Raw genomic sequence first — 23,616 nt, 5'->3', positions numbered from 1 at the left:
TCCTTCGTCAATAGGGCTATACCTACACTACAGCAGAAAGTTGAACTAAGCTACGCCACTCCAAGTTTGTGAATAACCTAGCTGGAGTCGACGTATCTTAAGTCAAGTTACCACAGAGTCCCATTGACTTACCTTACTTTTCTCATCATGGGTAGAGTAAAAGGCTTGAGTGTGGAGTGATCTGTGGTTGATTTGGCAGGTCTTTACTAGATAGACCCAGTCAATCTCAGAGCATTGATCCCCACAAAAGTGTAGATGTAACCTCCATCTTAATTATTTTGTTAAAGCAAACACATGAGTTGAGTGCTTTCTTGAACCAGTGCCTAGGGCCTTGCTCTAGTAATGCACTTACATCTGTTTAATGTGGTATAAATGCCACATTAATCTAGTATAAATGAGTATTATGCACATGCATGAAGACCATATACTCTTATTTTGCATCATTTCCTCCATTTTTGATCATAAATCATTCACTCTAATCAGCCAATTCATAATAATTACCACAAAAGGCTGAGCTCCTGTCCTGGCAAAGGATATATAGCTCTCAGACAGTTAATTTCAAAATGATTGGCAAGAAAGCGGTTTTTCTTCTAAAAAAAAAACCCAAGTAAGATGAGAGGTGGAATAGCCTCTCATTTAGCAGTTTTTAAAAAGAGTACATTCAGTATTATGAATTATAATTAATAGTGCTGATTGTTCATAGAACACCAGTTTTCCTGAATGTTTTCTGTTTCAGAGAAAATATCATAACAGCTACATGTTGACGCTCAGAGACAAAAGGCATAGTAGTACTTTGGAGAATATGAACTGCCGATAAAATGTACTGCCTATTTCTATGTGCAGTATTTTCAGAATTACCTCAGGTGCCAGACTGGGGGGAGGGGCGGAGGGCTGCCACTAGACCCAGAGTGTAGAAAATTGTGTCTGCTGCTGGTGCATATGTATTCTGTCTGCTCTAGGTGCACAGAGATGGTGGAGTGCTGTGCTGGAGGAAGGCGGGCACAAGAGACATAACAGGCAGGCAGGAGAAAAGGTGGCATGGGGACGTCATTTGAGCTCCCCGCCTCAGGTGCCAAAAATATTGTGGGCTGGCCCTGTATGCATGAGTGTGGGGTCTGTTCCAGAATGTCCCATTGCAGGAGAGGGGGAACCCTAACATCACATACACAGACTGGACATTGTGAACCTAATGAATCACTTACATTCAATTAGCCACAAGCTAGTGCTCCTTTGGGGGAGAAAGGGACTTAGCCTAATAAGGTACAGGTTCCACACATTGCATACCTCGCTCTTCTCTGTGAGTTTTCACATCGTCTGCCACTTTCTTCAAAGAGTTTATAAGGATGCTGACATCAGAATTATGAACATCACATCTGACAAAAAAATCGAGGACCTCAGTAGTGTGCGTGGGGTTTTTGGCTTGTCTGGTTTCAAGGTGATGGATTTCAGCTTCAAAAGTCTGCAAAAGACAAATATCCCTGGGGTGAGAAATGTGAAATCACTGAAAGACAGGGTACTGGGGCTGTGTCTACACTACAAAGAAAAGTCGGGAAAATATATGCAAATTGAGAATGGCAATTTGCGTATCTGTTTCTGCTTTTCTTTCGGAAGAGGCTTTTCTGAAATTTGGTATGTCTACACAGCACCAGATTTTGGAAAAGTCTCCTCTTTCTGCACATCCCTTCTTCCTCATACAATGCGGTTTATAGGGATGGTGAAAGACCGTGACTAATTTTCTGAATTTTTTTTCGGAAAAGCAGACATGTTCCTTGGATGTGGCATAGCTTTTCCATGATTCCTCTGGTACCCTGGAAAAAGTGCTGCTGTATAGATGTAGCCTAAGCCTATAGCTGTAATGTGTCTTTTAAAAGGTGACTGGCTAATGCCTGGCAAGAAATGTTAACACCAATTTTTCTTAAGAACATAAAAACAGACACATTGAGTCAGAGTAAAATTCCATCTAGCCCAGTATCCTGTCTTCCAACAATGGCCAATGCCAGGTGCCCCAGAGGGAATGAACAGAACAGGTCATCATCAAATGATCCATCCCCAGCCATCCATTCCCAGCTTCTGGCAAACAGAGGCTAGGGTCACCATCCCTGCCCATCCGGGCTAAACTTATGGGCTACGTCTACACTGGCCCCTCTTCCGTAAGGGGCATGTAAATTTCAAGAGTCGTCGTAGGGAAATCCGCGGGGGATTTAAATATCCCCCGCGGCATTTAAATAAAAATGTCCGCCGCTTTTTTCCGGCTTTTAAAAAAGCCGGAAAAGAGCGTCTAGACTGGCCCCGATCCTCCGGAAAAAGTGCCCTTTTCCGGAGGCTCTTATTCTTACTTTGAAGTAAGAATAAGAGCCTCCGGAAAAGGGCGCTTTTTCCGGAGGATCGGGGCCAGTCTAGACGCTCTTTTCCGGCTTTTTTAAAAGCCGGAAAAAAGCGGCGGACATTTTTATTTAAATGCCGCGGGGGATATTTAAATCCCCCGCGGATTTCCCTACGACGACTCTTGAAATTTACATGCCCCTTACGGAAGAGGGGCCAGTGTAGACGTAGCCATGTAGTTCTTATTTTAACCCTTTTTTCTTACGCATCAAATGAATTATCCATTGGGGCATGTTTCACTGTGGGAGAGGAACATCTGTTTCACTCTGGATCCTTCCTCCACAGCGAGTGCATAGAATCCCTGGAGGAAAGCCACAGCAGCATAACAACTAGAGTGTTACATTGTCTCTTAACTCTAGACTCCTTCTCCACCTGATGGCACCATGATCTGGGTATGTGAGAGGGCACTATGGGCTGCTTTGGCTGGCCAAACACCCCCCATACAGCAAGACATTCCTCCAAACAGATGGTTCCATCCCTTTAACCCTCCATCCTCATTTCAAAGTGCCCCTGGCATCCCCCTTCAGCCAGGAGAGCCCCAGTCGACACCCCCTGCCCCGGAGATGGTGCTAACATACAGGGACTCAAGATCATCTCATCTGAAGAAGTGGGTTTTGGTCAGGAATGCTCATGATTATACAAAGTTGTTTTTAAAGGTACACACTAAGGCTACGTCTACACAGCGGAGCTATTACGCAATATCGTAGGTATCCTGAAATAGCTATTCCACATCTTAAGAGCAAGCCCATTATATTGAAATATAATGGGCTCACTATTCTGACATCCCTGAAAACCTCATTGCATGAGGGATAAGGGATGTTTTGGAATAGCGCCTTATTTTGAAATTTGGTGCTGTGTAGACAGCGTCAAATTTCAAAATAAGCTATTTTGAAATAGCATTGAAAAAAGCTATGCAATTTGTGTAGTGCAAATTGAGTAGTTTATTTTGACGTATGGGTCCTGTGTAGATGCACCCTAACACAGCTATCTCTCTGAGGGCACATCTACACAGCAGAGCTAAAGTTGAAATGAACTACACAATGTCAATTGTGTAGCTTAAGTCAAAATAGCTTATTTCAGCTTTTGGCACTGTCTACACAGCAGAAAGCCTGAAGTAGAGCACTCTTCCTCTGGCTTCCCTTACACCTCATAAAATGAGGGTTACAGGAGTCGGAGTTCGAAGTCCTCCAGCTCCATATTATTTCAACATTATATCAAAATGACTGCTTACTATGTAGACGCAGACTATGTTATTTCAGAATAACGCTGCTGTGTAGACATAGTCTGAGAGTTTCTAACATAGACCCTATGGGTGCGTCTGCACAGCACCCTAAACTTGCAATAATACATGCAATTTGCACCATGCAAATTGCGTATCTTATTTCAAAACTATTCCAGAATAGCTTATTTTGAAATTTGGCACCTCTACACAGCACCAAATTTCAAAACACGGCGCTATTTGGAACTAACCCTTATCCCTCATGCAACAGCACACCTGTTGTTTTGAAAAATATTCCAAAATAACGGGTGGCTTGTGTAGACAGGGGGTACCTATTTTGGGATACCTCTGGTATCCCGAAATAGCCGTGCAGTGTAGAGGTACCCATAGGGGATGTAGGGGAAGAGAAGAGCTAGGAAGGCAGAGTCTGGGCAGTGGGAAGAGGCGGCAGGCCCACAAGCGGGGGCAGATACAGAGGCTCGAAGGGGAAGAGGTGGCGTGAGAGAAGGGAGCGGGGACAGAGGCTGGGTGGAGAGCGGAGGAGCAGAAGCTAAAGGGATGAGGAGAGAGGCAGGACAAGGGAGGATTCTGAGAGATGCGGGGCTGGGGTTAGTACCTCGAAGACTCTGACTGCCTTGGCGAGGCCGGCCTTGCGGGCTTCCCGGAGGGTGAAAGTCAAGGTCAGGGTGGCTCTTCCGTCCTCTTCCTCCCAGACCAGGCTCTTTCCCTTGCTCAAGGGCTCTGTGGCCGGAGTTTCTTTCTCCGCATCTCCTTTGAGGCTTGCCCGCCTGCCTGGGGCGCCCGCAACGTCTGTCTTCATGGGAAACCAAGCCAGACGAGACACCCTCTCCTCGCTCCGCACCGCCTGCGGCTCCGGAGTCCAGAGAGCCAGCCCTCGCTCTCTCCTCGCCTGGTGCGGGATCGCCCAAAGACAGCTACCGGCGGTTCGCTGCACCCTCGCTGCTAAGGCCTGGGAGCGTCCGCACAGGGCGATGGGTCTGGGGCTATCTGGGACTGACCCCGTGGGAGAGGCGAGCCAGTCCCTTCTGGGCCAGGAGTGAGGGCGCTTTATGGTGCCCACCCCAGGGAGGATCAAGGGGAGTTCTGTGCGCAGAGCATACGCAGGAGACCAAAATAGCCCCCTTCTCATGGTAATTTCAAAGCACGGCCCTCCTGCTCTGGTTGAAAGCGGCTTTATCTCCCCCACCCCACCCCCTGCCGCCGCGTTTTAGGAAATAGGGATCTTTTGTGAAGAGGCCAATTTAAATCTGGATTCAGTTTGCAGGAATCTGAGCTTTTATGCGCTGCGCGTGGAAAGAGAGAGAGAGTATGTGTGTGTAAAAGATTGTGTGTGTATGTGGGTGTGGGTGTGGGTGTGAAAGATTGTGTGTGTGTGTGTGTGTTTGCTTTCCAGTGCTGGTTTCCCACGGTTGGAATGGCCCGCGCACCGCTTAATTCGTTCACTTGTTCAACTGGCCGTAGATATCCGCTTGTAAAGGGTTTAGAGGTGGGGAACGGGTGATCATACAGAAACCGTTAGCTTTTATTTGCCGGGGCTCCAGTTCCCCGGCCAGCAGCAGGGAGGAGAAGGGAGGGAATTAGAATTACCTGGAAAGGGAGCCACTGTTCACTCTCGGAGGGTTTCCAGCCCTGTGTAAACCCCTCCGCAATACCAGCTGTGATTTGTACGCTTTACTTAAAAAATGGTCACTTGATGGATTGTATTGGCTATGCCGATATACCTACGCCGAGCAATGCGATTGATTTCCAACCGATTCGTTTAAGAATGGTATGCGCCAGTGATGTATATTTTAAAACAATTAAATAAAGCAGAAGAGATGTCAATTGCCCACAGGCTGTGATTTGTGCAAGGTGGCCGAAAACTCTTTAAACGTTGCTTCGCATTCCCGTTTTATTGTCTAAAAGGTCATTTTCACATACGCGCTCTTTGCAGATTTCCTACGGGGGGACACCCCGTTGTTCGACGGTGCTGATTTCTAGTGTAACGTTGTGTGTTGTAACCGCATTTTGAATTTCACTCCGATTCCTGCTACCTAGCAGGCAAAGTCAGCTCTGGGAGATAATTCAAGCCCCATTTCTAGGGAGCACATCGTTCCGGATTAATGATGGAAATTGACTAGATGACCATTGGCTATAAAACGCATACGATTCCAGAGAAGCAAGACAGTAGTTGATCCCTTACATTTACGGAGAAGGATGATCGACAATCCGTCCGCGTGTTTTATATCCTGACATGCCTAGAAACAGACCGCTCGGTGTCTGTCCTGTGTTTCTGTATCCGGATTTATATTCGTGGGCATTTCCGCTAATACGATTCCTGATTTTTAAACCAGCGTCAAGTCCGTGAAGTTTTATGGTTTTTTTCATTCGTTGTTTTTTTTTATTCTTCCTCCCTGCGCTCCACGATTCGGGACACCGACATACCTGGCTGTGTCTGTGGCCCTTCATTCCCCAGCCTTTAAAGTGGCATTTCGATGGCTCCCGGCTATCATTTTGCCCAGCTCCCTCATCAGACTCAACCCGGAGGACCCGTTCTACTCTGTTAGCAGTCGCGGCTGCGGTCTGACAGGGATACTGTTCTACCGGCCACCCTTTGGGCCAAAGTGTCGCTCAATAACAAGAGTAAATCCGTCAGCATTGTTGCAGAGAAACTACGCCATAGAAATGCACCAAGGAACGCGCTACAGATTTAATACCAAAATCACAGCGTTATAAACCGGCTAGTTTCACAAGGCTGCACACCAGCGAGTTATAGTTTCAAGCAATTCCATAAAGCAGAAATAGATGCCGATCGTTGCAGAGAGTGATTTTTGTCAGGTGTCCGGAAACGCAGCCCCCTTTAAATTTTGCTCCAGATTCACATGTTATTGTCCAGAGCCTTTCCCTCCAGCCCGACATTCACACCCACGCTCTCTGTATATTTCCCACGGGGAAGGGGACGAAACCCTATAGTTTTAAAGTGCTGGTTTCTACTGTAACATTATGTGCTGTAACCGTGTTCTGATTTTCACTCAGATTCACACTACCTAGCAGGTGAATTCAGCTCGGGGAAGTAAGTCAAGACCCATCTCTAGGGAGCAAGTAGCTCCGGATTAATGGTGGAAATCTATATCTATATTTAAGCTCTCTCTCTCTCTCTCTCTCTCTCTCATATATCTATCTGTATGTTGTAACTGCATTTAGAATTTCATTCCAAAATTCAGAGAAAGAGAAGGATAGATAGATAGATAGATAGATAGATAGATAGATAGATATGGGATTTAGAGAGAGAGAGAAAGAGAGAGAGAGAGAGATCCCGTAAAATTACGACTCACTTTCCGACACTATCTGTGTATCGCTTTGGGGGGGGGGCACACTTTTAAAAATAATCACCCCCTGATTCCAGGAGGGACGCTCCAATGACGCATAATCCATTAGTGACCTCTCTCTACTCTCTTTCTTCCCCTTGGGGGCAATTGAGGTGCCGGAGTGGCTGCTGTCCCGGGTGCTGAAACTCTGTTGTCTTGAACAGAAGCAGCAAACCCCCAGCTGCCCTCCTGCGCCTGTATCTCTTGTGAAATCCACCCTCTGGGTACCTGGTTTCGAGTGCAGGGCACTTTGTTGGATGGCTCGAGCATTTTGGTTCTGATCTGGGGGCTGCTCGCTTGGGGATCAGGATCCGGAGTGAAACGCGAGAGCAATGACTAGTCACCGACAGAAATGTAGCGCCGAGAGAGTGAGGGCTTCCCCGGTTTGTAGCTCACACGTTCCTTCTGAGCTTCGTTTGTTTCTGAGCAAACCACGGGGAGAAAGCCTGTCCGGAGTACTGGGGGTACTAGGCAAGGAGCGTCCAAGCTGTCAGCGGGGTGGCTTTCAATGTGATCCAGCAGTGTTATTTATATCCGCAGTGCAATTAGCCATTTGATAAACGGCATTTAATAAATAACGAGCGTCTCAGAATCCACATTTTTTGGAACTTAAATTCTTTGGTGACCTTTTGTAACCAATACACGAGTGAGTGATAAACGCGTGGAATAAACTAGAATTCGATTGATATTATCTCGTTCTATAATCTGTAGCTTTATCTTTATTCTCCTGCTATAGATTCTAATACCTACAATCAGCCAAGACCCTCCAACCGTGATCTAGCACACACTGCAGAGCTTCAGCTCCCTATGCGAAAGCAGACAATTTTATGGGCGTAAACGTAATAAAACCTTTCCAGCGAGAAAAGCCAGTCCAGACAGCCTGGGGATTGATTGTCTCTGAAGAGCACAATCTCCTCGTATGTCACTTTTTTGAAACCTGGACAATAAGAGGTATATATTTTAGCATTTACCACACACTCGCTTGTGCTTCCATTCAAGCACTTACAAAATCACTGGAACAAATCATCCAGCAACATCCAGGTGCTTCCCCGCCTCTCCCCCTCCCGCCACTGCAAAAGAAAAGAAAAGAAAAGAAAAGAAAAGAAAAGAAAAGAAAAGAAAAGAAAAGAAAAGAAATACAAAGTTGCCAGAGAAGGAAGCCTCCAGCTTCAATCTGATGCAATGCAGGGCTGAAACTAACAAGGACAATCTTCAGAGAGGTAGACCCGTCAGTCTGTTTCAGCAATAATAATAATGAGTCCAGTGGCTCTGTAAAGACTAACACATTTACGAGGCATTAGGGCACACGCTTTGGTGAGCTACAACTCACTTCCTAAGATGCTCAGGAGAAAAGAAAGAAAAAAGGAAATACAGATATGGGAGTGTGAAGTCATTGCTAACTAGAGTGGATGAGGCTCATCTCTAATAGTTCCCTCCTTGTGTTCATCGCCAGTTTTGTGGTTATAAGGTAGCCACATCACCAGTCAACCTAACAGTAGGGTGACCAGATGTCCTATATTTAAGCTCTTCTGAAGGTGTTCCTACTTCTTTTTTTTAATGAGCCAACTGTCCTGTATTTTCTGTCTGTCTCCTACAATCAGAACTGGTTGGTCCTGCTGCTGGCTGTATCCTTTCTTGCCACCCACCTGCCCATCCACCAATGGGAAGTATGTGTGTGTGTGGGGGGGGGGGGAGTGTCCAGTGGCTGATGATGGAAATGGGAGTGCAAAGCTGGTGGTTAGGCACAACTGCAGCATACAGGACCAGCCTCTCACCCTGCTGCTCCATTAGTGCAGTCCCTGCTGTGGTGCCTTGTCTTGCCCAGCAGGCCCCCTTCACCTCCTGTCTCATTTCCAGCCAGCACTGGCTACTTGCTGCCGTGGCTACTGAGTGTGGAATGGCAGTGGCTGGTTATGTGTCACTTATGCTACCCACCCAGCAGCCCCTTACGTGCTTTCCCACTCACTGTCTTCCCCTGCTGTGCCAGTTCAGCCCCTCAGGCCTGATGCTCCTCCACATCCCATCCCTGACAGGTGTGTCCTGCTCCCGGCACTGTGCAGAGAACCAGCTCCTGGTCAAATCATTCTGCTCACTATCAGCCTGGCTGGCAGGCTCCTTCTTCCCCCCACTGCCTCTGGTGGGGCTGGCATCCAAGGAATGCTCAAGACCCTCTGGTCCAGGGTGCTGGCCAGTAGGAGCCAAGCCCTGCATGTGCCAAAGCCCCACACAACCCTGGCATGGAGAAGCATCTCCACCCCTCAGCCAAGCTCAGGAAGCTATTTCCAGCCTGTTTGTGACCTGACTGTGCAGGTCCCCAAGCAGGGGCTTAGCACCCCCTTCACAGGCTTCCCCCCCCCCACCCTAGGGAGTGCAGGGCTACTCTGTCCCCTGCTAGCCACCTCTTTGTCTAGGTTGGCTGAAGCCCCTGCAGCCAGGTTCCCTGGATCCTGATGCTCAGTGCATCTCTAGGGCTTAACCCCTTCGGGTACGTCTACACTAGCTCGCTAGTTTGAGCTAGGTAGGGTAATTAGGGCAAGCAGAGTTGCAAATGAAGCCTGGAATTTAAATATCCCGGGCTTCATTTGCTACACGTGGCACGGAGTAGGTAGCTCGAATTAAAGATCCTAATTTGAACTACCGATACTCCTTGTGGAAGTAACTGTAGTTCGAATTAGGATCTTTAATTCAAACCACCTACTCCGTGCCGCGTGTAGCCGCGGGCATGGAGTTCGGACCAAGGGGGATTTTAAAATGACGGCGCCCGGGAACATGCAAATGAAGCCCGGGATATTTGAATCCCGGGCTTCATTTGCAACTCCGCTTGCCCTAATTACCCTACCTAGCTTGAACTAATGAGCTAGTGTAGACGTACCCTTCCTGCCTCTGCTGTAGGAAGGAGGCAGGAAGCAGCTGGATTATGTTAGTGGCCAGCAGCAGCTTGGAGGTGTTAGCTGCCTTTCAATATTCCATTGGCAGGAAAGGACAAGCCACTTCCAGCCATAAGGGAGTGGGGGGGAGGGAGGCAAGAGATGACCTCTGGAAAAACACAGGTCAGGTCATCCCATCCCCCACCCCCATTCTGTGGGAAGCAGCTCTCATCCCTTCCCTCCTGCGCAGTGCTGAAAGGCTACTGCTGGCCGTGCTCTGGTGTAAACCCTGACAAATGGGCGGGGGGTGGGGAAGGTTGTGTCCCTGCATGCGTATACATGTTGCCTTGTGAAGATGAGGTGACAGGTACCAGGAGAAGTAGGTCCATTCAGGGGCCCAGCCAGGCATGGAGGGTGGAGAGCACTGGGCAGGAAAGGCTGGGTCAGGTCAGTCAGTCACCCCCATGTAAGAGAGGTGTAGGGAAATGTGTGTGTGTGTGTGTGTGTGTGTGTGTGTGTGTGTGTGTGTGTGTGTCACCTCTTCCTGTACAAACCTTACAGGTAAGAAGGTAAATAAAAAGACTCCTACTATACAGCACTTCTTTTTAACAAGGGATCAGTCAACTTTCTGTTAATTTGAACATTTGTACTGCATAGTTCTGATTGATGCCATTGAACTCACCTGAATAGGAGTAATTTTATCAGGCATCCCCTTTTCAGCCTAAGGAAATATAGTCACCCTATTGTAAGATATTAACTCACCACACTGTGTCTAGACTACAGCTATAGCACATATACATTTTAACTACCATTTAGCATTTGATTAAATACTTTTAAGGGTGCAGAGTTATTGGCTATTATGCTGGTGTGAACATTGCACTCCATGCTCTGAACCCCACTTCCCCAAAAGCTCTTCTGCGCATATTAAAAGACAGGACTACTGCTTTAAATGTGACATCTGTGCCACTTCAGAGAAGACTGGCTCTGACCTTCTGTAACTCATTTCTATGCTTTAGGGGTGCAGCAATCTAAGGACGTGGCAAGAAATAATTCCACCGAGTTGATTTCATACTGTCACGTCTAACATTAACTGCAGGTCATTAGACAGGAAGCACATAATGGCAGGGTGTGTCTTACACTCTCTTTGTGGTTCCCACTGCTTTAGCACAACTAGACTAGTCCTGTGACAAATGATCTAGTTCCAGGTCTCCTTACAGGGAGCGGAATAAATTATCATACAGAGGGACTCACAGTGTTTCACCAGTGAGAGGGAAATAACTTCTAACCTCAGTGGTCAATATCTGAAGCCATAACTCCCCAGTGGGTTACATTATAAAAAAGGACTGGTGCTGCAGTCCTCACCCAGCCTCCTGCTGCATCTCACAAGCACAGGCACTCAGATGCCTGCAAGTAATGGGGTGATCCATTGCCCAGTGAAGCCAATGACAGCTTTTCCCTTGACTTCAGCTGGGCTGTGATTCAGATCCAGCTTGCACCTTTGAATACATAATTTTTGTGCACAGTCACCAGTTGGCTACTTCTGAGTACATATGATTGCACGTAAAATTTGTGTACATCAAAGAAATCTATCCCGCTGTATTCCCAGGTACTATTTCGGGAGTCTGATTGGTGTAGAGAAAGTGAATAATGAAAAGTTATTTACTTGTTCCCATAACACAAGGATTAGGAGTCACCAAATGAAATTAATATGTAACAGATTTAAGACAAGCAAAAGGAAGGATTTCTTCATGCAAGGCACAGTCAACCTGTGGAACTCCTTGCCAGAGGATGTAATGAAGGCCAGAACGTTAACAGAGTTCAAAAGAGAACTAGATAAATTCAGGGAGGATAGGTCCATCAATGGATAGTAGCCAAGATGGGTAGGAATGGTGTCCCTAGCCTCTGTCAGAAACTGGAAAAGGGTGACAGAGGATGGATCACTTAGGGTACGTCTAAACTACATGCCTCCGTCGACGGAGGCATGTAAATTAGACAGATCGGCAGAGGGAAATGAAGCCGCGATTAAAATAATCGCGGCTTCATTTAAATTTAAATGGCTGCCCCGCTCTGCCGATCAGCTGTTTGTCGGCAGATCGGGGCAGTCTGGACGCGCCGCGTCGACAAAGAAGCCTTTCTTGGTCGGCACAGGTATGCCTCGTGAAACCAGGTTTACCTGTGCCGATCAAGAAAGGCTTCTTTGTCGGCGCGTGGCGTCCAGACTGCCCCGATCTGCCAACAAACAGCTGATCGGCAGAGCGGGGCAGCCATTTAAATTTAAATGAAGCCGCGATTATTTTAATCGCGGCTTCATTTCCCTCTGCCGATCTGTCTAATCTACATGCCTACGTCGACGGAGGCATGTAGTCTAGACACACCCTCAATGATGACCTGTTCTGTTCATTCCCTCTGGGGCATCTGGAATTGGCCACTGTCGGAAGAGAGTGTACTGGGCTAAATGGACCTTTGGTGTTACCCAGTATGGCCATTCTTACGTTCTTATGAATCACAGTGCAGTAGTAATGCATCAAGTACCATAGATAAATGTCAGTGGCCAGAGCCAGAGTGTAAACATTAGGTGACAAGGAGACCAAGATCAGGTAACTTGTGCTAAAAGTTAGGTTTCAGATTTACCCTGATATAGAATTTGTCAATCATAGATTATTCATGGCCAGCCTTTCCCTCCCTGACCCCAATTACTCTCCCTTTAAATATAGCTGTAATTGGGTAGGTCCCTAATGAATGCAGCAAGAACTGGGCAAGCTATGTGAACCCATTTCAACTCTGGAGGCAATTCTAGCGACGTCAATGGAACTGTTTTTGCGTTCAACAGGACTGAACTGGCCCTTGTCTGTGTATGTGTGTGAGGCCGTACTGGAGCAGGAGTGGGCTCATTCGCCTTGAGAACCACTGGCCTGAGACACAAATGCTCCAAAATAAATGTGCTGTGTTAAAGCAGGGGTGGGGAACCTTTTTTGGGTAGGAGGCCACTGACCCACAGGAAAATCAGTCAGGGGCCACACACAAGTGAGAAGCCCTTGACTGAGAAAGAGAAAGACACACCCCACATTCCCCTCGCACACCATAGCCTAGGGGGCCCAAGCTAGTAGATTTTGTGTGCTCCAGCCCTGCAGATGTGTGGCAGGGGGGCTGGAGCATCAGCGCGGGCTCCCCAATGCTGAGCCTTGGGGGGCTGACTCCAGGCAAGCGAGGGGTCAGGCCTGAGGTTCCCCACCCCTGCTTTAAAGCTGAAGACTACATGTTTTACACAGATCCATATTTTATAAGAAGTATTAGGGTGAGCCCCCCCCCTCCTTCCTGCTCCAGCTAACAGCATAGGAATGTATATGAGTCCTACTTTGAATCACCATCATCTTACTTCACTTGCAAAGCAATTTGCTGTACATTCATTATAACACTGGCCAGAGATACTGTACACAGTCCCATTTCCCTCTCACCCCAAATAAATTGCAAATTTATTTTTTTTAGATCATTCAAGCACATCTTTGGATTTCTCTGACTGGAGGACAGGTGGTTGTTTTTTGTTTTTTGTTTTTTTTTTTTTTTTGGTCTAAGAAATTTATTTTATTTCCTGAAGCAGCATTTATGCAGCATTATGATGGTCACTTGCTGAAGACTCTATGATATGTCACTCCTATATTTCTGTGTCAATCTGGCTGGGCAGCTTAAAATCAAACACAGGTCAAGGTTTCCGTTGGACTCAGCTTGTAAAGGTGCAGCCACAAGTAGTTAATCAGTCCCTTCTTTGAATACCTCAGTTTCATCTTACAAGAAAATAATATATATAAGACATATAGGTTCAGATCCTCTAAACTATAGGTGCCTTGTTCCAAAATGAAATGTGTTTGAGGACCTGACCCAAAGTCCTTTTGTAGAAAACTCTCTCGAAAGTCAGTGGGAGTTGGCCTACCTAAATGACTATATGATTGGGGCCTAAATTAGTTTCCACAGTAAAAGGAAGTCAGATCACAAAGGTGCTGTGTCCACCTACTATATATGTGAAAGAGTGTGTCTGTCTGCTTGCCTGTCTGTCTGTTGAAGAATTCCACCTAAACAGTAAGAACTGGGACCACCAAATTTGGTCTACAGCTTCCTCTTATTATAACTTAAAGCAAGGTCAGGGTTTGGTTGTGCTAGGACAATGGGATGTTCCTCGAATGGGACTGCATCTCATAAAATCATGCAGAAAAGAGACAGAATTACCAGGCAGGTGAAAGGGGCTGCCTGGGGGGATACCCTCACCCCTGATCCCAGCCCTGAACCACCCATTCCCCAGGTGCTGGGATGGAGTGAAGCACCCCAAGTTGTACAGGAACATTGCGGGCTGTTCCTCTTCATCAGGGAGCAAGGGAAAGTGCACAGTTTGCTGCATTCCTCATTCTGGCTGGGAAGTGCAGGGGGTAGATAAACCTGCTCCAGTTGGTGGATACGGAAGTACAGAAGTCATGGAGAGGTGTTTCTCCCTTAGCCCCAAGCTGCTGCAGTGAGAGCAGGCTGGGGTTGTCCTCTCTCCCTGGGGAAGCCTGGCTACTGAACCCCTCATCCCCAGCCCCACCCCAGAGCAACAGTTTAAATAAAGCATGGACATTTTCATTTTATTTTACAAAAATCAAAAATTAATTGAGTTAAGGACCCGAGCAACGTTAGGTAAATCTTCTAGTGCTTTATATTATAAAAGGCACCTATTAAAGACAGGAAGGTCCTGTTTGATTAATGAGAAGTTGTGGCACAGCCTTGGCTATGGACTTTTTAGTATGCCTCCATAACAGTAAACCAGGTTAGGCAAGTCACAGCTGGTTAATGTGTTTTATTGTCAGCAATTTTATTTGCATAAAGCAAAACAAATTTTTACTGATTGCTTTTAAGACATACACTATGATCAGTACCTCAATCACGACATTACATGTCTATTTCAGCAAGACTAGGTAATGTGTACTTGATGCTGTATTTATTTAGCACTACAAAGAGCATGATAACCTGTTCTCATAAAAAGCAGTGAACATATTCAATGTAATGAAAATAAAGAGAGCCCTGAGCAGATACAAAATTTTGTATCCGCATCCATATCTGCAAAAAATGAGCCGCAGCTTTATGCGCTGACATCCATAGATGTGGACACCCACAAATATAAAGTAGATAGCCGAGGATTTGCAGTGCTCTAAAAATAAATGGTAAGAAAGTAAAATTGTTTTGTTTGGAGTGAAGCACCAATGTAAGTGCTGGTTCAGATGTACCTTTGTGCCAAGAGTAAAACCTGCTAAAGGAATGCTACTAAAAGAAGATATATAATCACATTCACCCACTCTCCATCATTATACTGAAAATGAAAAGTAAATGCTTCAAAATACAGACAATGCACTCTATATGGTTTCTAGTCATTACCTAATATGGACATAGAATTCATGACTAGTGCTACTGTATGGAGCCATAATGGCTTATATGCTTAGAAGAAATTGGTTATACAGCAGTGTAAAAAGCCACTCTAATACTGCTAACTATAGGCACTTGTAGGAAAAATAAACAAGTCATCTCAAAACCACTAACTAATTTCTGCAGAAATCCTGATCATACAGCGGCTTTATTACTAATGAATTTATATGGTATAACTATTATTCATTTAGATTAGTTTAAATGCTAACCAGACCTTCTATCCATACATCCTTGATAGAACTTAAACATTCACCTTTAAGATTAAACCATCAACAGCAAACAAGGTAAAATCTCAAGTGTCCTTCTCACTCTGTTTCTGCATCTGATCAACTTTATTGAAGGTAGCTACCAAGTCTAAGCTACTATCAGCATGGACAGCTGATCTTCTATCAATGCAAATAAGGTGGACTCTGTTTTGTAAGTAGGGCAGTGCCCAAGCTGAAAAAGGCCAAGGAGATCTGAGAAAACCAGATACTGTAATACCTGTCTCACCATAACTTTTTGATAAACTTAGTCAACAATGAAGTCACCATGAATATTTTAGCTTATTCTACAAGAAGCACTGAAGGAAGAAGTATGGTAGAACAGGTTATGGCATGAGACTGGGGTTACGTCTACCCTTGCAGAGTGTCTACACTGCACGCGTGTTCTTGCTCAAGTAAAATGTACAGAAAAGAGTTGGAACGGAGGGTTTCTTGCACAAGAGTTATTCCTCTCCTCAGGAGGTATAAGCCCTCTTGCACAAGAAGGCAGTGTGGACGGGCAATAGGGGTTTCTTGCGCAAGAAACTCTATGGCTAAAATGGCCATCAGAGCTTTCTTGCGCAAGAGAGCATCCACGTTGCCATGGACGCTCTTATGCAAAAGCACATCTCTTGTGCAAAAGCACATGGCAGTGCGGATGCACTCTTGCGCAAAACAGTTCTTGTGCAAGAACCTGCAGTGTAGACATAGCCCTATAGGAGTCAGAAGTTTAGTCATACTTGAGCATACTAAGTAGTTGGATAGCACTATGATAGGAAAAGTAGAAACACCTAGACTAACAGATTCAGTCCACAATTTTTACCTCAGGCTGGATAGCAGATCCTGGACATGTCAAGTAACCTTTTTTGCCTTGGTTTCCCTGACTGTAAAATACAGGTTCCTGTACCTAAGAATACTTAGTTATTTTTTAAAAAATATTTACATGTTCTTATATGAATGATGCTGCAGAAATCCAAAATACTATTGAGTTGGGTTTTTTTTGGCACATAGTCTGACACCACTTAAAAAGTGTTCTATACATACATAACCATTTGTTTTAATACTGGCTTGCTAAACATTCACATGTATGGTGTTTACAGAGCAAAAGGATATGTTTATCAGAAGAGAAAATAAAAGGCGTTTTACAAATGTTAATTTCTTTCTTGAGCTATTCACTAAAAATACTATTCTAAGTGCAACTAACTTACAATATTTTAAAATGAATGCATAAGCTTAATTTTTTTATTAGGAGAATCTGCTTGCAACTTATTTCATCCATTTCTAAAATACTGAATAGGGTCAGTTCTCTCTCCTCACTTAACAGTAGTTTGAAGCCAATGTAACTCCACTGATTTAATTTGAGTCGCTCCAGATCTACACCTGTATACCTGAGGCTACATCTAGACAGTGGGGCTATTTTGGGATACCTGAAGTATCCCCAAATAGCAATTCCATGTCTTTAAACATGCCCATTATTTCAAAATATATTTTGAAATAACAGGTGCGCTACTCCCACATCCCTGTAACACTCGTTCCACAAGGGTTAAGGGATTTGTTGAAATAGAGCTTTATTTTGAAATTTGGTGCTGTGTAGACAGCACCAAATTTTGAAATAAGCTATTTTGAAATAACCTCAAAATAAGCTATGCAATTGTGTAGTGCAAATTGTGTAGTGCAAATTGCGTAGCTTATTTCGAGGCAAAGGTGCTGTATAGATGCACCCTCACAGAACCAGACCCTAATGTGAAAGCTTTTTAACAATTCCACTTCAGTATAAAGAAAACCACGTGTCCTGTGTTCCCAACACCACCATGGATGCTGCTCTACAGTTATTCATAGCAGCAGCTGAAAAACAAAAAAACAAAAAAACAACAACAATATTTGAAAGCCAGGAGGAGATTACTTTGAAAGACTTCAGCCTTGTGGTGGAATCTTCTTTTTGTAAACACACTCGCCTAAGGGGTATCACTGGACTAGAAGAGAAGGAACATGGGTCACTTTCACTTTTGAAATAAGTGCCAGGCATTACAAGTTTGAACAGACATTACCACACAATTAAAGACACGGTGATAAAAAGTGATACTTCAAAACCACCAAAATAATGCCATTTTGTATAAATATACTTCTATTCAAAACGATCCCAGTGGTATCCTTAGATTAGATTATTATTATTATGCTGTATAAATATAGTAGTCAGCTATACCGTGTATCTCCTCAAAGGTCATTGTTTGAATTAAAGAGCAATTGCTTTTAAGATATAAATAGGAAAGTGATGCAGTAATAGGTATTGCATTTTGTGAACTCTTGAATCAGTTTTGTAAAGCCCTCAGCAGCTTTGGAACCTTGCATAACATGTTGAAATTTGTTTATCATTTTGATAGAATTATGCAAAGCTGTTAATGGAAAACACTGGTTTGCTCTGCTTAGCTCAGGATGGTTCAAATACCCAATCTGTGACCTAGAAAATTTAATCCCTTGGACTATGAGCTGGGGAAACACATTGCACATGGTATGAACATAACAGTTTAACACCGAAGGAAAAGTCTTCACCGATGAGTCAGAAACATATGGAAAACATTTTCCATTAGTAAAATCTGAGCATCCACTCTGAGTAAAATTGAAGTCACTTTTGCAGAACAAAAACTTTTACAGCAAAATTCACCCCAGTGCAGAGAGCCCACACAATGTACTTAAGCCCCATATTAAGGCGGCAAACCATGGCTTTTTTTCCATCCAGAGGTCCCGATTCGTAGTGGAAGAGGTGCAGCTCTGCAACGTAGGGGACAAGGTTTAGGAGGACATGCACAGCCTGTGTACTAGCTAGAGATGCAGAGCTTAGCTCTCCAGGGGAGCCCTGCCTGGCTGCAGGCTGTGGAGGATGGGAACGTAGGAGGGATGGGGCAGGGCAAATGAATCTGCTGCTAGCCATTGCCACCTCATCACTGGGACATGAGAGCAATGCAGTCCCAGGCAGGGGAGCCAACAGCCTCTGTGGGCCCCTGGGCAAGGTGTGGGGGGAGGCAGCTCCATGCTCCCAGAAAGGGTGGGGCCTCAGGCGGAAGGGGTGGAGGAGGGGCATCCAGTCTTCAGCAGTGCTGGGCCTCCCCCGTCCAGCTCTCAGAACCTCAAGGGGCATGTGGAGCGGTGCTCCAGAGGCAATTTCAAGGCCCTGGGGCTCCAGCTGCCATTGCTGTGACAAAAGCAGCAGTGGTGGCCAGGAGCCTTGGGGCCCTTTGAATTGCACGTCCTGGGGCAATTGTCTCCTTCCCTCCCTTCCCCTGTTGGTGGGCCAGGTTCCAGGAGAGCAGAAACTCCACACTTTGGTGAGTGGAGAAGGATTTCTCCCTCTGCTAGTCTCCAGGATTCAGACAAAAAAGATGTGCCATGGATAGTCCTACCCAGGGCTGGGATGAATTTTAAAGAGACTAATGATCTGTAACCAGAGGGAACACAGGGACACCCACAGCATCCTCCTTTGTTGCTAAGTTACAGTAATTAAGTAATATATGTGTGTGCACATGCATGTGTATCATAAACATTCAACAAAGTGATCATGTAAAATAGCTAGAACATATTTGGCTTTTGCACAGAGTCACTTCAGTAAGTCACTCTTGGGAGAGAGGATTCTGAGAAAACCTTCACTCGATCTTCTTGAGGGCACTGCAAAGAGTTCCCATCTCACCTGCATAGGAAATAGCAACAGTCAGGGTTTGTCCTGTTAGTCTTACAACTTGTTTACCACACTTCAGTGCAACTACAGCCCAGACATATTTTCATGCCCTGACAGAATGAGGCCAAAGATACAGGTGTCTGCACAATAACTTCAATGGGAAGTTTTGCCTGAGCACAAACAGAATTAACCCTTATACCTGCAGCTTTAACAGTTATCGAAGTTGTGTAAGGTCAGAGATGCTGGCTCTGAGCAGGCCAGCCAGTTAATTAGAAAGAACTGCTCAGCCTGGAATGAAGAAAGAAAATCCAAACTAAGGCTGTGAATATTCCCATTTCCTTACTGGGGCAGACAGGGCCACAACTCCAATTCCATCCTCCTGTGATAACCAGGCCTCCAAACTTTGCCAAAGTCCTCCAGCTAAATGAAGAACATCAGGATGTGATATTTCCAATGTAAAAAAGCAAACAATAAAGTGAGCCCCATTTTAGGGTATGGGTGAAATTAGGAAGCCGTTTTTATATACCATCAAGGAAATATATGGGATCTGATCAAATTCCCATTTGAAAGACGATCAGCTCTTCAAAGGAGGCAAGAGAAAAACACTTCTCCCCATTTGAGTCTGAGCTTTTGAGGGAATATAAGGTAACAAAACTGCAATTGCTTACTGCTGATGGATTCAGCTAAGTTCTTCAACTGCTTTGCATTGTCCAAGACCTCAATTCTCTGGGTGTATGGATTGTAGTGAACAGAGAAAGGTCGAGGGATTGTTGCAGCAAATTTCCTGAAGAAGAAAGATAAATATTTTTATGAAAACAACTTTTTAAATAACCTACTCCTATACGTCTGGTGGAGCTTTTATTGATGTGAAAGATAGGGAAGCCAAAGGGGTAAACTAACTGAAGACCTGCTCTGTGATCAGGCCAGTGAGCATGTGTCAGCATTTCCTAGACTTTAAAACCCCATTTTCCTATTCCCAATGCAGAACATGATCCCCTGATCCACCTCTACTGTTCCTGGAGTTGTAGAACTTGACATGCATCAGAGCAACCTAAGGGCTGGTCTAACTTCTGACAGCTGTCTCCAAGATTCTGTAAAGCCAGTCAGGGATCACTAGAATATACTTTCATTCTGGCCCAGCCCTGCTGCCAGTGAGGGGGGAAAGGGGCCATTGCTCAGAAGCCTGGCAATTTAAAAGGGCCTGGGGCTGCAGCTGCTGCCAAAATGTGTCTCTTGATTCAAAGATGCTTTTGATATGCCCCATGCAGGTTCCAGGGCTGGATTACTGGGCCCCGGAACCTGCATGGGGCATATCAAAAGTGTCTTTGAAACCAGAGAGGCTGCTGTGACTTTCCCCAGAGCAGGCAGGTTGGGGCTGGGGAAGGGAGGGAAGCTCTACCTTTATTTCTCTTGTAACCATAGTACCCAATACTTTAATTCACTTTTTTTGTTAATAAACTTGTTTTATTTTTAATCTGAACAACCCAGTGCTGTGTTTAAACTGATTAGGGTTGCCAGGTGTCTGGTATTGAACCACACAGCCTGGTATTTGCACCTTCCATCCAGTAAAAAAATTCAGAAAATACTGGACATCTAAAATGTCCGGTATTTTCTGTTTTTCCCAGCTCAGGCTGCTGGGGGCGGAGGGAGAGGGGGAAGTGGCCCAGAAATTAAAGGGGCCACAACTACATTTTGGCTTAGGTCCTTTTCTTTTTGCTCAACAGAATTTTTTCCTGGTATTTTTTGTTTTTGTTTTTGTTTTTGTTTTTGGCGGGGGTCAGTATTTTTTGTGAAACCATCTGGCAACTCTACAACTGATCTGTTTGGTAACTCCAGTTAAAATAGCTGACTTTACCAGGACAACAGACCTTTAATATCCATACTGTCCAGGAGAGGGCTGGACAGTCCAGAATATACATTTTTGGAAAAAATTTGGAACTGGGAGGGTCTTGGAGTCACCCTGAAATTAGCAACCAGAGCTGATTGAAGCCAGAGTGTGACTGGAGTATTACTGACAGGATCAAAGCTGTAGCTGTACACACACGAGCTCAGGGTGTCAAGTCTCAGAGGGGTAGCTGTCTTAGTCTGTCTGCAAAAACAATGAGGAGTCCTGTGGCATCTTCAAGACTAACAAGATTTATCTGGGCATAAGCTTTTGTTGGCAAATATCATTTTGTCAGACGCAAGCTTAGGGTGTAAGCTTCATGGTGGTAGGCTGTTTGCAGTGCTGGATTTATGCATAAGCTAAGTAAGGTACATTTTAGAGTCTCACATTATGAGGGGCCTCTAAATACTAACACAATTACTAGTTTTTAGTTGCACCCCCCCCCCCATGTACTGGTATATATGCAAATATAAAACTTTATTATTTGTATTTTCATTGTCCTTTCTGTTAGAATGATACACATTTTTAGTAATCAATGGGGGCTCTCAAACTTGCCATACTTTAGGGCCTCAGCATGTCTTAATGCAGTCCTGATTGTCTGTGAGTGGCCTGGATTGGGAGCTACAAGAGCAAAGCATTGTGAGCTATCCATAGTTCCAGGGCAGGCAATGACACAACCTCTCTTTGGTCTAGATTGCACCCCAGAATGTGATAGCCCCATGAGAGAAACAGGCAATTATTTTATATCTGTGTAAAGCCCCAACTGGTCATACATACATGAGGTGTAAGATAAATAATACAAATAATTGTTATTTTTAGTGTTCAGGGTTTTCATTCTGGAATAAAAGGGGGAAAGATTTGGGCAACTGATAAAGCTACTGAGCAGAACCAGAAAATAATAGTTGTTCTGAAAGGAGAACATGGCCCAGAGAGTTGTTTGTTCTTAACCTCAACTACAAGAAGTCCAGGCTTGCCTGGGCACACAGACTGAACTCCTTTCTCATCCCTAGAAAGGATTTTCCCAGGATGTGATTGGCAGAGTAGCATCACTGCCTTTGTCAGAACTTTTCTGAGACAAACTGAAGACTTCAGAACTATCAAGCTGACAACAGAACACATTCCAACAGTCTCCTTATGCAGAGCAAAAGCTCAAAGAAGCTTTGAAAAGCCAAACCAGATGTCTTAACTATCAAGACTTTGAAGAACATGGCAGAGGTCCACAAAGGCCTCTGGGAGGTGTGTGTAAGACACTGCCTATAATAGAAATGATTATTTTACCTTACTTTTTCCTTTGCATTTTTAAAACTTTCAGCAACATAGTAAACAGGCTGGAACTCCGTGACAGAGTATTTCTGCACTGCAGTCTTCTCCAGGTTAAGGGGGACAATTTCAGGCTTATCTGATAAACAGTACTGCATGGAAAGAGCGAGAGATTGCTTTCATCGAAAAAGCAGCTATGTTGGTATAACAGAGGAAAATAATGTTACAGACACACACACCTTCAGTTATTCGGGACCTGCTCACCCTCCCACTGATGTCCGAAGGAATTGGACCATAGAGTTCAAAGGAGGAGGAGCAGGCCCCAAAAGAATATAATGTCACATTTATGAAATGACTTCTGTTCACAACAAAGATTCACAGATTCTAAGCCAGCCCTTCCATTTAACACAAGCCATTGAATTTGAGCAGATTGTTTTAGTGAAAAAAAAAATCCAATCTTGATATATTAATGGCTAATGATGGTCATTGGAACAGTCCCTGGTAAGTTGTTCCAATGATTAACTACCATCACTGTTAGATTCTGTACCTTATTTCCAGTCTGAATTTCTCTAACTTCAATTTCTAGGCATTGGATCCTGTTATACCTGTTTCTGCTAGACTGAATGAACCATTACCAAATATTTGTTCTCCCTGTAGATACTTAAAAGACTGTCAACTCACCAGTTCTTTTTGATACTTTAAACAGACTCAAGAAACCCAACCTATAAAGCACCAGGTCCCAAACTTTCGAGGGTCACATCACCCCTTCCACTTGTCTGTGCCCTCTGCAAGGAGTTGGGATATTGCTCCAGGAGGGGAGGACATAGATGGTGTCTGGGGGCTGAGGCTGGGACTGCAGATCAGGGTGGGGCTGAGAGCAGGGCCTAGCCAGGAGCAGTGGTCGGGATAGGAATGGAGCTGTAGATGAGCTGCGGTTGGGGCTGGCAGCCAGACCCATGACCAGGTGTGGTTCTGCTCCTGACCTTGCCCTCCATCTTGGCCCCAGGCTGGAAGCTGGCGTGGGGCCAAAAGCAGAACTTCACCAAGGTGGAGAATGGGAGCCATGGAGGCAGATGGGGTTGGGCTCAGAGCAGAACTGGGGGGCAGGGAGGAACTGGATGGTTCTCCTTCCCCATCCCTATGGGGGCTGCCTGTGCCTTCCTGGGGCTGCACCTCCACTTTGGGCATCTCTGCTCTAAAACATGTTTTCCGGTCCTTTCATCATTCTCATGACTTTTCTCTGAACCTTGTAAGAATAACCTGCATTCCTTCTTT

At 45.0% G+C, this 23,616-nt stretch overlaps 2 protein-coding genes across 3 annotated transcripts in view; both read right to left on the bottom strand.

Annotated features, from left to right (window-relative positions):
- Nucleotides 1-4,421, bottom strand: part of LOC102446096 (tyrosine 3-monooxygenase-like) — a 57,869-nt gene extending 53,448 nt beyond the window's left edge. Inside the window, exons 1-2 of the mRNA XM_006138075.5 lie at nt 4,218-4,421; nt 1,285-1,459 (exon numbers count right to left, since the gene is read on the bottom strand). Of these exons, the coding sequence (XP_006138137.3) occupies nt 1,285-1,459; nt 4,218-4,421 (379 nt within the window). The remainder of the gene's footprint in view (nt 1-1,284; nt 1,460-4,217) is intronic.
- Nucleotides 4,422-14,646: 10,225 nt separating this feature from the next.
- PAH (phenylalanine hydroxylase) overlaps nt 14,647-23,616 on the bottom strand; it is a 58,093-nt gene continuing 49,123 nt past the window's right edge. For both annotated transcript variants that reach the window (XM_075938936.2, XM_075938926.2), the window contains 3 exons: nt 22,360-22,493; nt 19,865-19,980; nt 14,647-19,208 (listed from right to left, as the gene is read on the bottom strand). In XM_075938936.2, coding sequence (XP_075795051.2) covers nt 19,165-19,208; nt 19,865-19,980; nt 22,360-22,493 — 294 coding nt within the window. In that variant the 3' untranslated portion in view covers nt 14,647-19,164. The remainder of the gene's footprint in view (nt 19,209-19,864; nt 19,981-22,359; nt 22,494-23,616) is intronic.

Source organism: Pelodiscus sinensis, chromosome 1 (assembly GCF_052426305.1).
Source record: "Pelodiscus sinensis isolate ZL-2025 chromosome 1, ASM5242630v1, whole genome shotgun sequence".
Classification (NCBI taxonomy): Eukaryota; Metazoa; Chordata; order Testudines; family Trionychidae; genus Pelodiscus; species Pelodiscus sinensis.
The sequence above is the reverse complement of the archived record's forward strand: the minus strand, read 5'-3'. Positions and strand labels throughout refer to the sequence as shown.